We start from the raw sequence: 16,629 nt of genomic DNA, 5'->3' as shown, positions 1-16,629 counted from the left end.
CGTACACACGCACAGATTCAGCCCATTGTATAAAGGAGATTCCGCCAGAATTCAAGATTGAAGGGCCTCAAAGTAGCCTTGCTTCTTTGGCCTTTAAACGGCTTGTTCCTGAGGCTGGAATGAAAGGAGGTGTTACTCCCAAAGGGGCAGGGAAAAGACCCCAGTTCTTGTCTTACTTGAAAGATAGAAATACAGACGGTAGATGGAGCTTTGTGCAGAAAATATTGTAAAGGATTTATTTAGGGAAGGGAAAATACACCCCTAAGAACGGGAGGCGGGCTGATCCAAGGGCAGATAGCAATGGTCTTTGTCCCTCCTCTTTTACCCTCGCTTAGCAGTGGTCTTTTGATTGACAGCTCTTGCCCCTGGAATGCCCAGTCATATATGTCCCCTTTGCACATGTCCTTACACATGATGCACACAGAGAAACCCATGGGGGGTGCCTAAGCTGCAGTGCTAATTATATTACAGGGAGCACTGGGTCATGTCAGGTTAGGTCCTTGTCACTGCCATGCAGTTACACCATTGGGTTCTAACCGGTTCCTTGCTGGCACTCATTTAGAGGAAGTAAAAACCCTTTATGCTGGAGGTGGGCATAACACCATCTTCTGGACCATCCTCCCCCTCCCCACCCATCTGCCCGGTGCCCCCACTTGTCTAGATACCAAACAGAAGGGCTGAGGCTTTGATGCAGCTTCCTGTCATCCCATGGGAAGTTCTACAGGGGAGCGGGCGGTGGGGGCACTGGGCCCAGACTGTCGAGTCTCTTGCTTATCATTTCTCCCTATTGTGGAGCTGTCTGGTGGTCTGTGTTGGGAAGGATTCCATGCCGCCCCCACCTCCACTCCCGCCATCATCTCTCTCACTTCCTCCCCACTCTCCTCCAAGAGAGTCGTTCTCTCAGTGACTCAGGTCGGAGCTTCAGCCCCTCCTGGGCTCCTGCTCCCCACAGTCACCATGTGCTGCTCTACATGGGCCTGGCTTCGGCTCCAGCCTCTTCTCATGAGATCATCTTGCCTGACGTCACCGTCTCATATGGCCCCTGACTACCCCTTCAGCTCACCCAGGACTGTACCTCTCCATGGTCCTGAACGCAGGACAGACTGGGCACTTGGCTGACTCCTGTCCTTTGCTGGAACTTCCTCTCACTCAGAAGCTGCCACTCAAATAGACCTTCCCTCACACCAAACCCCAGTCATATGCCTATTGAAATCGTACTCATTCTTCATGGTCTTCTCAAATGGGACTTTGGCATCAACTCTCTGTCCCCCATCCTGTGGTTCTCCGGGTGGACCTCCCAAGAACCCCTTGTGAGTTCAGTGTTCTTGGTCTAGCGTCTAGTGCCTTCCACACTGCTGTGCAGAGATTCACTGCTGAGCATTTGTAGGTTTAAACTACAGTTGAGTTCCTTTATTGCATTTTACAAAAGGAAAAGAAAGGGGCCAGAGCAAATCTGTTCACCGTCCTTAAGTTTACAAGGTTGTACTGTCTTTCAGGAGGGTGGTTGGTCCCATATAGAGAAACCCATGTATGTTTTGGCCCCATTCACAAAGGGAAAACATTTTTTACTTTTTCAAGGAGCTCCTGCTTGAAACTCTCTTCCCTAGTTGTTCAAAAATTCCCAACTCTTAGCAGAGAGAATTCAGAAATAGGCTGGTACTACACTTTGGTCAACTGGGGGAATGTATGTAATCCATCTTTTATTCAACTTATAGTACTTAACAGCTCCGGGCTTGTGTTGTGAATTGTAGTTTCAGGAGACGGGATATATAATATAAATCATGCCTCAAAGCACCAGGAATGGGCAACTAACTTGGCCACCGTAATGTGCCATGAGATGATAAGGCAGACTGGAGTGCACTGCACAGCTGCAGAGACCACACGCGTCCAGTTTATTACATGTACCTGCTTTCCAAAAAGATTTGACCATTAAATGTTCAAAGGTACAGGTAAAACATGTTTAACATAGCAACTCCTTTTAAGAAGAGGAATAGTATTTCAGGCCTGGGAAGGAGCATAAATATTATTTCATATTTGAAGTAACCCGAGGAAATGTCCATGATTTCACAGTCTCCCAGTGCTGAGTCAGGAGGATGAGTCAGGGTAGTGTTAAGGGGCCGCCTCATTTCATATCCCAGCTCTGCAGTCTTGGTTGGACAGTTTTCTTAATCTCAGTCATCTATAAAATGAGGATAAAAATGACTACCCTTCAGAACGGTTCTTAGGATGACATGAGACGAAATGTGTAAAACCCTCCCCCGCACCTTGCCCACGTCCATGCTACCAAAGCACTGGTCTTCCTCCGGGTCCTCCTGCCACCCCAGAGGGAAATGCTGGCTGTCTAATGTCATGCTTATGCTAGTAAATACAATTTTTGACACTTTAAGTAAATTGCCTCTTACAGTGAATTTTGTAGTTTCCTTCTAAGTTTTAAAAACGTAATAAGGTTCACTATTTTAACAAAACTATAAAAGGAACATGGAGTATTCCAATTTTAAACTTGGATCTCATTTAAATTTTAATGAGACCAAATACTGTCTATCTTTTGCAATAGGAACCACATAGATATGAATCATGGACATACTCTGTAGATCTGACATTGCAATATGGTCAGCTTCTATGATGTCTTTTTAAGGGAAGTTTGTTTTAATAAAAATAGAATAATATTGTCTATTTAAACACGGCTTGCAATGTTTCTGAGTATTTAGGATGCATAGTAATTTCAGTGTGCTAAACTGAAAGATTGAGAGAATGCTTTAAAACTCAAAATGATGTGGCTAACGTTTGCTGCAATCTTGGTAGTTACTAATATTTAACTAAAGAACACAAATTTTAAAAGATATCTATTTGAATTTTTATCATTTTTGCTGTCCTAAAATTATTAAGACCTAAATAAATACACATTTTGGGATGGGGAATATAAAAAAGAGCAATGATTTAATAAGATAGAAAAGGAGGAATAATAATTCTCCTACCCAGTATTAGCTGAAGTTGTTCAGGAAATCAAGAGGACTTGCAAATGTTACAGCCAGACTCCCATCACTACCAGTCTCAAATTTAACTCTTTCTCCCCAACTCTAACCCCTGTGATCACTCACATCCCAGTAATCCTGCCAGAGCAGCCCAGAGTGCTGAAGTAGTCATGACATCCTGTCTTGTCACGAAACGGCTGCAGGAGGGACCTGAAACACTGTTTTGGTGGTGAGATTACAAATTGCCTGTAGTCTAGGTAATGGGGTTGGGAACTGCCCTTTAAGTTGAAAAGAAATAGCAGATTAGGTAAAAACACAGGTTAAGTGTAAAATACAATAAAGGGAGTAGTAATCAGACAATGTAAAGAGTATTTACAAATCAGTAAGAAAAAAGAAGTTTGGGACCCAAACAGAAAATTCACCAAAGTGCAGTAAACCTCATCAGCATTCAGATAAATGCAAAATAAAACAAAATCAGATTTGCAGAATCGAAGCATTTGATAATATATAGTGTTGATCAAGGTGTAGAAAAATGGATTGTCTTCTGGTCAGAGTGCAAATTGATTTATCCACTTCAGAATGTATTTGTTAAAATAGGAAATATCTATACTCAGCTATTTAATTTCTCCTCATTTACTCTAAAAGACTTCTTGTGCTCATGCACATTGTGGCATGTGCATGTATACTCACTGTAGCATCACTTAGAACAAAATTTAAAGCAAGCTAATTTCCCAGAAGTGGCTGAGAAACTATGATGCATTCAGAACATGTCATACTGCTCAGTAGCAGTTATAAATAATGAGCCGTAACTGCGTGTTGACAAGAAGAATATTTGTGACAGACTGAAGATAAACACTGTAATGGGGGAGGGTATAGCTCTGTGGTAGAGTGCATGCCTCGCCTGCATTAGTCTTGGGTTCAATCCCCAGTACTTCTAGTAAGAAAATAAGTAAATAAATTAGCCTAATTACCCCCCCAAATATTTTTTTAAAAAATTGTAAAACGGTCTTATGATGTGTCACCATTTATTGCAAAAGAGGAAAGGAAAACATGAGGTAATACTATAGATTTTCTACAGCAGTGGCTTTCAAAGTCGTTTTGGAAATGACCCTCAGTAAGATACACAGTTTATATGACTGAGTGGGCCCTTACTTCATGCAGTGCACTCTGAATTTTTCTAACCTGTTCTATTTCTTTGCATCCCATTCCATTCCCTTTTTTTTTTTTCCAAAATACTGGTCATGACTCATTAAACTGATTTTAAGACTCAACCACAGACTGAAAAATACTGTTCTGAAGATACACACTTAAGTATGTCAATGGACAGAAGAGCAACCGGAAGGCAATGCGCCACGCTAACAGCAGAGATTACTTCCGGGGGAGGTGGCTGGTGGGTGGTGGCTGCAGGGAGCCTCGAGCTGCTTCTGTGACACTTAATGTTGTTTCACATTTGTTTGGTCATTTTATAGTGGGCATGTGTATTTACATATTTTTCTAGAGACTAAGCAATCAAAACGGTTTTCAAAAGTCAAAGACTTACTGGGATTGACAGCGTAGTGGTCAAGGGCCTTAAGAAACATGATTTTAAGTTACATTGCATAACTGAGAAGTTCAGAAGGCAGGCGTTCCAGCTAACAATCTCTGTTTTTGCATGTAGGGCCACAGATGAGCACATTCCTGTGGCAAGGTAGAGTCAAAGCCATGTGACACCCCACTCAAAGTGTCATCACAAATCTGAGAACTCTCTGCCATGCTGTCAGATTTTAACTCATTACTTATGAACATTAAGTCCACATGCCAGGAACATAAACTAGTCAGCATAAAACTGATCAAAAACCAAGCCCTCTGGTTTCTGAAAATGCAGAGCTAATGTTCCTGTAGCAGCGTCAACTTGGCCACATTAGTTTTGGGTATCAGTCTAGACAATTACATTTTAAGAATTATTTCTACAAAGGAGCACGACTGTGGGAAATACAATGTACGTACACTTTGCCATCTCTGCAGGCCAGAGCAGATACCTCTAGCTCTCTGCTTTCTATTTTTGAGCTACCTTAATCCTCTCTGGTTTAGCATCACATTTTTACCCTAAGGGAAATTTATTAAACCTCATCTTTTAAACGATCAAGTAGTTGATACTTAAAAGGAGTTAGATACAGTGCCTAGCAGAGGTAGAACCTTTAAATTTCAAACATTTAAACAGGGTATTAAATGTACACAAACTAGAGGTAGATTATTTCTTCAATGAATTTCTCAACAAACTCAGGAAAGATACCCATGAAGAAAATAACATTTCTTTAAATGTTCCATTTATTTTCTCTTTTGGAGTTTGTCTTCTAAATATAAATTTTCCTATGCTAATAAAAAAAAGTTGACTCTTTAAAATGACTACCTTAAATTTTCTCTTTAAATGTTTTGAAAACTAAAGTTTTTATGCAAGCTTTCCCAGAAAGCATTTCTATAAGAATCATTTTTTCAAAGTCCTAGCTGTTTCTGAAGCAATGATTGTATTCACATTTAATTTTATACAGACTGGTTGATTTCAAGGTTTTAATTTCAAGGTTGTGTGGAGGTAAGGAAAGAAAGATCTTGCACCTTTTCTTTGAATGAAGAGAAACTGGCAAGAAAAGCGTTGTTTCAGAAAGTGTGCAACTGGTTCTGGGGAGGAAGGGAAAGAGCATGAAGGTGGGGAGAAGACAGCCTACATCCATGTATCTGAAGTGTCTTCCACTTTCTCCAGTGTGGATCTGAGGGTGAGGGGAGGCAGAGGTGGCCTTGTGGCTGATCTAGGGGGCTAGGACATTCCTTTAAATAGCTTTACATTCCTCAAAGTTAAAAACAGGCCACGTGTGACTCTGACATTTGAATCTGGGAAAGCAGCTTATATGCAATTGGACACCAGGCTAGACTTGAACTGTGAACGTGATGTGGTGCTCTGATGAGAATTCAGGAAAAATTATATGTGTCTTATTTAGACCTGAAGAGAAATGAAGGTGAAAAGTATACTTTGTGATAATCACAGGTTTGAAATAACATGATTTTCAAACCCTTGATTATTATAAATCAGAATTTTTTGGGTTTTTGTTTGCTAAGATTGCCTATTCAATATTTTCATTGGGTAGTTTCAATAAATTAGTTTTTTATGTTATTGAGGGCATAATGAATTTAAAAATTTTAAGTATGATAGTCTCTTAACTGCATATATGTGAAACCTAGCTTTTCAATGACCACAGTAGCCAAGACACCACTGACTCCTGGTGGCAGCATACTGTAATTGCAGGCAAAATTCCCAAGTGATAAAACAGTCTTTCAGATGTTATAAATGATGACATCATTATGTTACTTAGAAGTCTGAGAGATAGAGGGAAGGGATTACACCTCCAGTGTCGTAAGATATTGAAGTGTTACAAGGTCTCTACATACTGTCTCATTGGTAGGATGAAAGTTTTTACTTTAAATCTTTATTTATTTATTTTTTTCAGAATTTTACCCCATTTCCCACAAATGCCACTTTTGAAGGGGAAAACCAGGGTCTTAACTAACTGGAGAATTTGTCATCCACAGCATCTGCAGGAATTGCCATGTCCCAGAGGAAAGTACGTCAGATCAGTGACCCCATCCAGGAGATCTTAATCCAGCTGCACAAAATCATCTACATCACTCAGGTCAGTGTCCTAACTTCTTCCTTCCTTTTCATTTTACGTACAAGTTCGGGGCACAACTGCTTTGTGGAACTTTCAGTTAGAGCCATGCTTGTTCTTACTCCCTCCAACTGCATATGACTGGGAACATTTTGGCTTAGCAAAACTGTTCCTAAATCTCAGTGACCCTTAGGCCTTAGGAAAGCAAGCACTGGCTACACATTATTTACATAAATCTGTGTCTTGATAAGCAACTTGAATGGTCATTTACCAAAGGTAATGTCCTGTTAATATGAAAATAAACTTTTAGAGACAAGTAAGTGTAGACATTTGGACAAGAAAGTGACTATTATTTTGAAGTTTAAGATTATACATCTTCACTCATTCATGTTTTTTAATTTGACATAAAATTATTAGGTGCCTGCTATGTACCAGCCACTGTTCTAGGCACTTGAGACATATCGATGAGCAAAACGTACAAACGTTGCCTCACACTAAGTTTCAGAGAACCAGTCTGGTGATTCTGTCTGTTGCCAATTGTGGCGACTCCAACTAAACATTCAAGTAGTAGAGAGAAATCCCGCCAGGCAAGTGGAACAGCTGGGCCCATTGTAAGTCTAACTTGGGCTAATACGCCTACTGCCCCCCAAAAGCAAACATAACAAAACAAACAAGAAACTATTTGAATTAGTGTATTGCAGTGACATTATAAGACCGTAGAACTTAGAGTCACTTGATTGCTGGTGTCTGAGCTTCCCTAAAACCCTGTGGATTTCCTTGTTCTCAGTGAACAGTCACTCTGGTAAACATCTGGGGGTCTCTGGTAAACATTTGGGGAAGGCTTGGAGGAAAATTTATATTGCATACTTACAGCAGTGCTCAGGGCCTTTCCATAAGGGGCCGCAGCTTTCCCACCCATCGAGAGGCTCTAGGTCTTGGAACTGACTGAGGTCTGGAAACTGAGTGAGAGGCTGTGACTCTCCACTGAGGCAGCAGCCACTCACATCACATTTTTGTCTGGCAGACCTAGAGTTCCTTTTCTGTCATATGGATTAAGGAATGCTCTAGTAGGCAGACCACTGTTCCCTTCACAAGAACACCCCGACCAGTTAAGGGCCATCAGAGATCTCTATGGGCCAGGCATTCTAGTTAACAGGATACATCCCTGCCACCCTTTCTGGTAAATGCCCCCAACTTGTTACTGGTGATCAGGTGCCACCTCTTGGCCCCTGCTTCTCTGGGGTCACATCATCCCTGTTGGGATCACGTACTGACCGTGTCTTACCCAGCCTACAAATGAGACCAGCCACAGAGGTGTTCAGGGATGCTGGTGCTGCCCTCCCGGATGTGTTTCTCAGTGCCTTCGTGCAGGGAGCAGCTTCTGAGTGTTCTTGCTGAATACTCAGAGAGTGAGTGTGCAGGTCACACATGGTAAAGCCACACCAAAATTCCTGTCTCTCCACGCCTTTGAATCCCCCTCCTCTACAAGCCAGGGAAACTGGCATTTTATCCTCATTAAACACAGACCACGACTGAGTCCAAGTCTTTGTGCCCCAGCCAATCAAGTTACGAACTCTGGCTTCACAAACTAACAGATTAAATCTGGACTCTCTTGTAAGTGCACATGTATGAATGAATTCGGCCTGATCGAGTCCTATATTTTGTCCTTCTCAGCCTAACACCCTTAGAATCCACTGCTGCACGTGGTCTCTGGGATGCTTCTGATACATAATAGCCAGGTCTTGCAATTTCCTTGATGTGCTAGCTATTTCCTCCTGGGTCTTACTGTGCACCACTTCCCCTGGATCGTACTGAGCTGTGACCCTAGTTACTGACTGGACCCTCCCTGTTGTGCGTCTAAGAGGGATAAGCACCCCTTTTAAAGGCAGTACACCTCATCTGTCCCAGGGGAGGTTAGTATAGAGTTTTCAAGCAAAAAGAAGGCTTGTCTTCTCAGATGCCAAGTTTTAAGCTACTTCCACTGGCAATGATGTCTCCCAGTGACTTGGGTTTTGACTTTGTCCATTTCACCTGGGTCCCACAACATGTCCTTACTTGGAGATTTAGTATCCTAATCTGTTTTTTCTAACTGGCACATGAGAATCTTGGTGAAGTGTGCATTCAGGTGACACTGTCATTTAGCAACCTGCTTAATTAAATTTTTGTCAGCCTTATCAGTGCCATGGTAGCAAGAAATACGTTCTGTTAGGGCTGTTGTGGAATCTTTCTAGGTCTTGGTCCATGACCTGAGCTGAAAGTTAAAGGACCCAAGCTGGTCATTTTCTTTCTGTAAGTGCCCCAGTGCATCTGAAGGACACACCCCTCCACCCCGTGTCCCCACGGCCTTCACATGTCCTGATGGCGGCGTGCAGCAGCCGCTCAAGCTTCCAGGGCAGTCGCTTAAGTTGGCTCTTCATCCAGGTGACAGCCTGATTAACCGTGATGCCGTGGATTAACTGTGACGCTGGGATTACTGGCAGAAACCCCGGCAATGGGATCAGCTCCAAGGGTTCAGTCAAACCAGCTTACACATGCAGCTGTGTGGCTCCTTCTCCTGGACATTCCTGGTACCAGATCTGTTCCAGTGAGGGTCCAGTTGGGGGACAGAAACCACACAGTGATTTCCACAGGGAATGTTTCATTTAAAGGACTGTTTAGGAATTAATAATAATAACAGTGTATTATCTCCTAAGGAGAGGAAGAGAAATCTGAAGACTGTAAGAAGAGCAGACAAGGAAGTCACTACTTACAGGGCTGAGGTCCAGACCTCACCGGAAAGGTCAGAGAAATTTACTGAGGAGCTACTCTGTGGAACTTGCTGGAAATCAGCATGTGAGGGTGATGTGCTGGGGAGAGCACTCTGTGGGGCCAGGGGAGGCTGCCCACAGGTGGCTGCTGCTCCTTGGAACTCTGGGAAGCTGCCTGCAGGGTTCGTGGCACTGCATCTGGCTGGGGGTGAACATGGCTAGGGGTACCTGTTGCTGCTGACCATTCAGTGATGTCGGACTGAGGCCAGGCAGGAGCATCCCTGGAACCACAAAGAACCTCCGTCCTCCGCTAGCACCCTCTGCTGATGGAGCAGAACATCCTGCCGGCTGGTGAGGGAGAGATGTTCCAGCATCACAAGCAGGGCAAGGAAGGGTGGACTTGGAGCCAAGGGGAAACAAATTGACAAGTGGCACCAGTAGCCTGGGGGGCCAGGCAAGGGGCTCCCTTCTTGGGGGCCTGCGCATCTCTGACTTCTCACTGTTCCCCTTTGATTTCTGCCCAGCCTGGGGAGTAGCCAGGCTCTTATCTGTCGTGTCTGGGGCTTTGTGTGTGTGTGTGTGTTTAGCAAATCTGCTATTCTTTTCATTGCTCTGAGGGCCAGCCTTTTTGAGACTCAAGAATCTAAAATTGATTACCTTTTCTCCATTTTCTGCTGTCAACCTCTTTCTTAGGCAATCCCAAAGAATTGTCTCCCTGATTAAATGAAAGCAGGTGAAGGACATGTGATGGAGCAGAAAATTGGTCAATAAATCAAAATATAATCTGCCATGTCTGTACTGAGTAAGAGATTATGTTCAAAAATACATTTACATTTAAATACTGATATAGACATAACAGGGAGCATGCTTAACTTCAGTGTTATGAAAATAACTTCAAATAGCTTATTGGTTACCTTAATGATTAACTACAAACTTGGGAATAGATATCTTCTGAAATTTAGATATAGTTTCCATATCCATGTCTTGATCTTTTTTACGTAATAAAAAAACCCTTTTTAATGGAAATGTTTCATTTCTTTATTGGATTTCGAAGTATTTTAAAGCCAGAATGAAGCAATCACAGATACTATGTTGCTTTTACAGTGCCAGCATAACACACAATTTCATATTTTTGGCTAGATGGCATTACTTGTTACAAGTTCAGCTAGAACCATGTTGGTTGTAAGAGTGTATTTCCAGAATACTTGAAAGTTTACGGCATTGCACAAAGTAAGAACTGATGGCTCTTTGGGAGAACTCTAAATTACAGTGCTAACCAAAGTCAGAGCCTTTCAAATAAAGGAGATAAGTACAAGTCTAAAGGTCACACTTATATATTTCCCGAAGTTTGAAGACCATGGTCAGATTTCCCTCTCTGCTAATTGCAAAGGAAACTTCTGAAGTAAAACTGAAATGACAAAACAAAAAGCCCTTCTTGTTCACATGTTTATTTACTAGACAAACTCTCCCAAACTTAGGCTGAGATAGCCATCCTGAATTGCAAGGCCAGATCCCTCCTGACAACCAGCAAGTAACCTTAAACGGGAAACTGCTAACCTTGTGTTGGTGGTGGCCTTTCCTATCCAGTTTCCAGAGATAAGTCTGGAAATCATCTAAAAGCAACTGTAAAAGGATGTTAGAATCCTTACCCAACATTCACTGATTGGATATCTGTTTTCATTAAAAATAAAACAGTAATCATTTTTTACATTATTTATTTTATTGAGTTATAGTTTACAATGTTGTGTCAATTTCCAGTGTAGAGCACAATTTTTCAGTTATAAATGAACATACATTTATTCATTGTTGCATTCTTTCTCATTTTGAGCTAACATAAGATCTTGTATATATTTCCCTGTGCTCTACAGTATAATCTTGTTTATCTGTTCTATATATACCTTTCAGTATCTACAAATTTTGAACTCCCAGTCTGTCCCTTCCCAACACCCTCCCCACTGGCAACCACAAGTTTGTATTCTATGTCTATGAGTCTCTTTCTGTTTTGTATTTATATTCATTTGTCTCTTTCATTTCTTTTTTTAGATTCCACATATGAGTGATATCATATGGTATTTTTATTTCTCTTCTGGCTTACTTCACTTAGAATGACATTCCCCAGGGACACCCATGTTCCTGCAAATGGCATTATGCTGTAATTTTTATGGCTGAATAATATTCCATTGTATAAATATACCACTTTTCTTTATCGAGTCATCTGTCGATGGACATTTAGGCTGTTTCCATCTCTTGGCTATTGTAAATAGTGCTACTGTGAACATTGGGGTACAGGTGTCTTTTTCAATTTGGGTTCTTTCTTGACATACACCCAGGAGTTAAATTGCTGGGTCATATGGTAAGTCTATTCCTAGCCTTTTGAGGAATCTCCATACTGTTTTCCACAGTGGCTGCACCAAACTGCATTCCCACCAGCAATGTAGGAGGGTTCCCCTTTCTCCACAGCCTCTCCAGCATTTGTCATTTGTGGATTTTTGAATGATGGGCATTCTGACTGGTGTGAGGGGATACCTCATTGTAGTTTTGATTTGTATTTCCCTGATAATTAGTGATATTGAGCATTTTTTCATGTGCTTTTTGATCATTTGTATGTCTTCCTTGGAGAATTGCTTGTTTAGGTCTTCTGCCCATTTTTGGATTGGGTTGTTTATTTTTTTCTTATTGAGTCGTATGAGCTGCTTATACATTCTGGAGATCAAGCCTTTGACAGTTTCATTGTTTGCAAAAATTTTCTCTCATTCCATAGGTTGTCATTTTCTTTTACTTATGGTTTCCTTTGCTGTGCAGAAGCTTGTAAGTTTCATTAGGTCCCATTTGTTTATTCTTACTTTTATTTCTGTTGCTTGAGTAGACTGTTCTAGGAGAACATTTTTGAGATGTATGTCAGATAATGTTTTGCCTATGTTTTCTTCTAGGAGGTTTATTGTATCTAGTGTTATGTGTAAGTTTTTGATCCATTTTGAGTTTATTTTTCTGTATGGTGTAAGGGATGTTTTAGCTTTATTGACTTACATGCAGCTGTCCAGTTTTACCAACACCATTTGCTGAAGGGACTGTCTTTATTCCATTGTAAGTTCTTGCCTCCTTTGTCGAAGATTAGTTGACCAAAGGTTTGTGGGTTCATTTCTGGGCTCTCTGTTCTGTTCCATTGGTCTTCATGTCTGTTTTTGTACCAATACCATGCTGTCTTGATGACTGCAGCTCTATAGTATTGTCTGAAGTCTGGGAGGGTTATTCCTGCAACCTCTTTCTTTTTCTTCAGTAATGCTTTGGCAATTCTAGGTCTTTTGTGGTTCCATATAAATTGTATTATGATTTGTTCTAGTTTTGTGAAATATGTCCTGTAGATCACCTTGGAGGTGTGACCATTTTAACAATATTGATTCTTGCAATCCAGGAGCATGGGTTATCTTTCCATTTCTTAAAGTCTTCTTTAATTTCCTTAATGAATGTTTTATAGTTCTCTTTGTATAAGACTTTTACTTCCTTGGTTAGATTTGTTCCTAGGTATTTTATTAATTTGGGTGCTATTTTAAAGGGGATTGTTTCTTTACTTTGTTTTCCTGTTGATTCATTGTCAGCGTAAAGAAATGCAACTGATTTTTGTACATTAATCTGTAACCTGCTGCCTTGCTGAATTCTTCGATTATTTCTAGTAGTTTTTGTGTGGACCTTTTAGAGTTTTCTATATATAGTATCATGTCATCTGTATTTAGTGACACTTTTACCTCTTCTTTTACAATTTGGATCCCTTTTATTTCTTTTTTATTTCTATTTTTATTTCTCTGTCTTGCCTGATTGCTGTGGCTAGGACTTCCAGGAATATGTTGAATAGGACTGGTGATAGTGGGCAGCCTTGTCTTGTCCCAGATTTTAGTGGGAAGCTTTTGAGTTTTTCACCATTGAGAGCTATGCTGACTGTAGGTTTGTCATATATAGCTTTTAGGTTTTGAGATATGTTCCCTTAGTACCCACTTTGGTGAGAATTTTTATCATAAATGAGTGTTGAATTTTATCAGAAGCTTTTCTGCATCTATTGGGATGACCTTGTGGTTTTTGTTCTTTCTCTTGTTGATGTAGTGTATCACATTGATTGATTTCTGTATGTTGAATCACCCTTTGGTGTTTGATTTAGGGAGGTGGCAACAGTAGGGAATTGTCAGATCAAAAAGGTGTCTTCAGGTACTTTTCCATGCCTTCTCCACTCTAACATGTGACTTCCTACTACTTACTCCTCAAATCTAACTCATGCTGGCTGGGCCCTAATGTATACGAGTTCATTTCTCTTTCTTCCTGATAAGATTGGTCCCTGCCATCTGATTTCTCTCTCTGATCAGGTGCATATTCAGACACGCTCACAGGCAGGCTTCTGATGATGTGCTAACACAGATATGGGCTTCCTGGTCCATAGTATCAGGTCCTTCAGGACAAGGACCAAGATTAGCGTGTTTAGCATGGTTCTGGGCATGACACAAGAGCTGGAGCATCTCACAGAATGCATCTTTCTTTGTCAAGCCTGTTATTTGCAAACTTAATTCAATTCATATGTGCGACTAATATGTAATTGAGTTGTTTTATGAAAAATAATATCAATAAAATGAAAAAAGAGTAACATAAGTAGAACTAGCCTTTTGAAAGAGAACAGAGTAATATATTTGTTCTGGATTGTAGAATGAACAAGTGTAACATCAAGTCATGCAAGTTAGGGTAAAATTTTAATTCTTATTTAGTCCCATGCATTGAGTACTTTGACTGACCCTCAGTAATGCTTCCTGGGAGTCAGCTATGCATTGCTAATGACTTGCTGATAATGATTTTCTCATTTTATGCAGCTTCCTCCAGCTCTGCAGCACAATTTGAAAAGAAGGGTTATAGAGAGATTCAAGAAAAACCTCTTCCGCCAGCAGAGTAACCCTTGCAACTTGAAATCTGAAATTAAAAATGTACGGTGCTCTACATACAGGAATTCTTTTTGGCTACCAAACAAAAACACATCGTAGGAATTAATTTGTCTGCCTCCTGAGCTTTTGTCATCTACTTAAGGTCTGCCCACTATGAAAGGGCATTGTCCATGGTTGTCTTAGTCCATTTGGGCTGCTATAGTAAAAATACAATAAGATGACGTGTTTATAAACAGCAGAAATTTATTGCTCATGGTTCTGGAAGCTGGAAGCCCAAGATCAGGGTGCCGGCATGGTCGGATCTTGCGTGGACCTGCTTCTGGACTGCAGACTGCTGACTTCTTGTTGTGTTCTTACATGGGAGAGGAGGCAAGGGAGCTCTCCTAGGGCTCCTTTTACGGGCATTTTAAAGAATAAGAACACTTATATAAGGACTTTATCCTTCTGGCCCAATTTACCTCCCAAATGGCCCACCTCCCAATACCATCACCTCAGGGTTAGGTTTTAACATACAACTCCATGGGGGACACAGACATTCAGACTGTAGCATAACTTGAGATAGTAAATCAAGGCTATGCCTTTGCCTCTAATTTTCTGACCTTCATTTCTGAAGCCATCAGTCTCAGAAGAGTAATAGAAAGTTGTTTCAATATTATTGCATGTTTTCCTAAAAAATGTTATTAAATATCTCTAAGTGTGTATCTATATATACATTTAATATAAAATATATACAATCTAATATCTCATACACACACACACACACACACACACATTAGATAGTTCTAGTCCAATCTTTATTAGGATACTCTTCAACAGACCCCTGAGTTGAGCTTTGCAACTTGGAACAAGTCAGCTAACATCTGAGGCCATGATTTTTCTCAGCTATGAGGATGGAATGAACCATTTCTAAGGTTCTTTCCATAATCGATGTTCTGCAGTCTCCTAGACTGTGGGTGCTGGTAGATATTTCTATTCTTAAATAAGGAAACCAAATCACCAGCAGGTTAAGCCAACCAGGCAGAAGGAGCATTGCTTATCTCTGGTTAGCACAACTTGGTGACAGAAGCCCCTTTGTCCTGTTTGACAGCTGCAGGGACACAGGATCATCTTTGCTTTCAACCTGGCTGAGAGGCAGATTCAGTTACCCTCTGTAGGGTGCTCTGCCCCCTTGTCTGATATTTTAAGCTCATGGTGGTTCACACCCTTATGAAACTGTACGATCAGGGAGGCAGGCCTTGCCTCCTGTGAGCTAAAGAAAGCTTCCACTTGGTGTATTAACCAGTTCCTCCACTAAAACTTTGTTTCTGCATCAAGAATTAATCTCCCCTTTCTCTATGCGTTTTCACTCTTATTGTTGTTTTAAGTAGCTCATCATTCAAACAGACTTGCATTATTATGGTTTCTCCAAAGGCAGTGAGTGTGTCTTGTTCATCTTTGATTCCCCAGGGTCGTACCCAGTGCCTGGTAGGTGCCTGATGGTTAATATTGTTGAGTATCAAATAGATTCTAGGTTGATGCACCTGCACGCTGTCTAACATGGCCTATGATGGTTCTATTCTTTATTGCACTGTAAGTATAGATACATTTATATACTTCTGCCTGAGAAGAAAGAGCCCACCTTGTCCCTAGTCTGAAAGCTTAATGAGGTGTTTGTGACCTGTTTTTCCCCCTTTGTGATGTAGTCTTTAGCAGCGGGTTTTGTTCAGAAATGGCTTTTTCATCCACTGTGCCATCACAGAGGAGGGGCCCATTAGCTTTGACTTCCACAGCCGTCCCACACCATGGCCGTGGAAAAAGTGGTGACAATACACGAAGTGCTCTCAGTTTCCCCCTCCCCCTCTGAAGCTCCCCCTGACTCTGCACCTGCAGTCTGAAGGTATTTTCATGGGATGACTGTGCCTTACTTATGAACCACCTAAGACCTGGGGTATACAGATGAGCCAAAACATGGATGAGCCCTTTTCTGAAAAATGAAGCTCTTTATTTTTTGACTCACCTGATGTGTCTTTGGTCCAGCCTGCTCAACCTTGGCTAGAATTGCAGGAGAAATAAAACATCTGAGTAACTGGATAGGTGTCTCTGAGGACCAGGATTTTCAGCATGGGAGAGAAAAGCAGCAGAGACAAAATAGAAGGTATTAATTCAAATCAGAATTGGAAAGATCAGTATGAATGTGTATGAATTCATGATAAATCTTATCTTTTAAAAAATGCTCATACTTCCAAAAATTTCACTAAGTTTGTTTACAAACTAAGCAAGCAGCAGTGTGCTCCCTCTGCACCCACAGCTTTGGAAATACAGCCACTGGCAGCTCTAGAGCAGAAACTGAATGAGACTAGGCTGGAATATCTTAACA

The 16,629-nt window shown here is 41.1% G+C and overlaps 1 protein-coding gene across 1 annotated transcript in view; it reads left to right on the top strand.

Annotated features, from left to right (window-relative positions):
* LOC140686651 (serine/threonine-protein kinase Nek10-like) overlaps positions 1-16,629 on the top strand; it is a 77,878-nt gene that overhangs the window by 48,926 nt on the left and 12,323 nt on the right. The window contains 3 exon segments of the mRNA XM_072940854.1: positions 4,630-4,659; positions 6,534-6,634; positions 14,205-14,315. Coding sequence (XP_072796955.1) covers positions 4,630-4,659; positions 6,534-6,634; positions 14,205-14,315 — 242 coding nt within the window.

This window comes from Vicugna pacos, chromosome 17, assembly GCF_048564905.1.
Source record: "Vicugna pacos chromosome 17, VicPac4, whole genome shotgun sequence".
Classification (NCBI taxonomy): domain Eukaryota; kingdom Metazoa; phylum Chordata; class Mammalia; order Artiodactyla; family Camelidae; genus Vicugna; species Vicugna pacos.
Note: the sequence above shows the minus strand (reverse complement) of the source record. Positions and strands in the feature narration are given on the sequence as shown.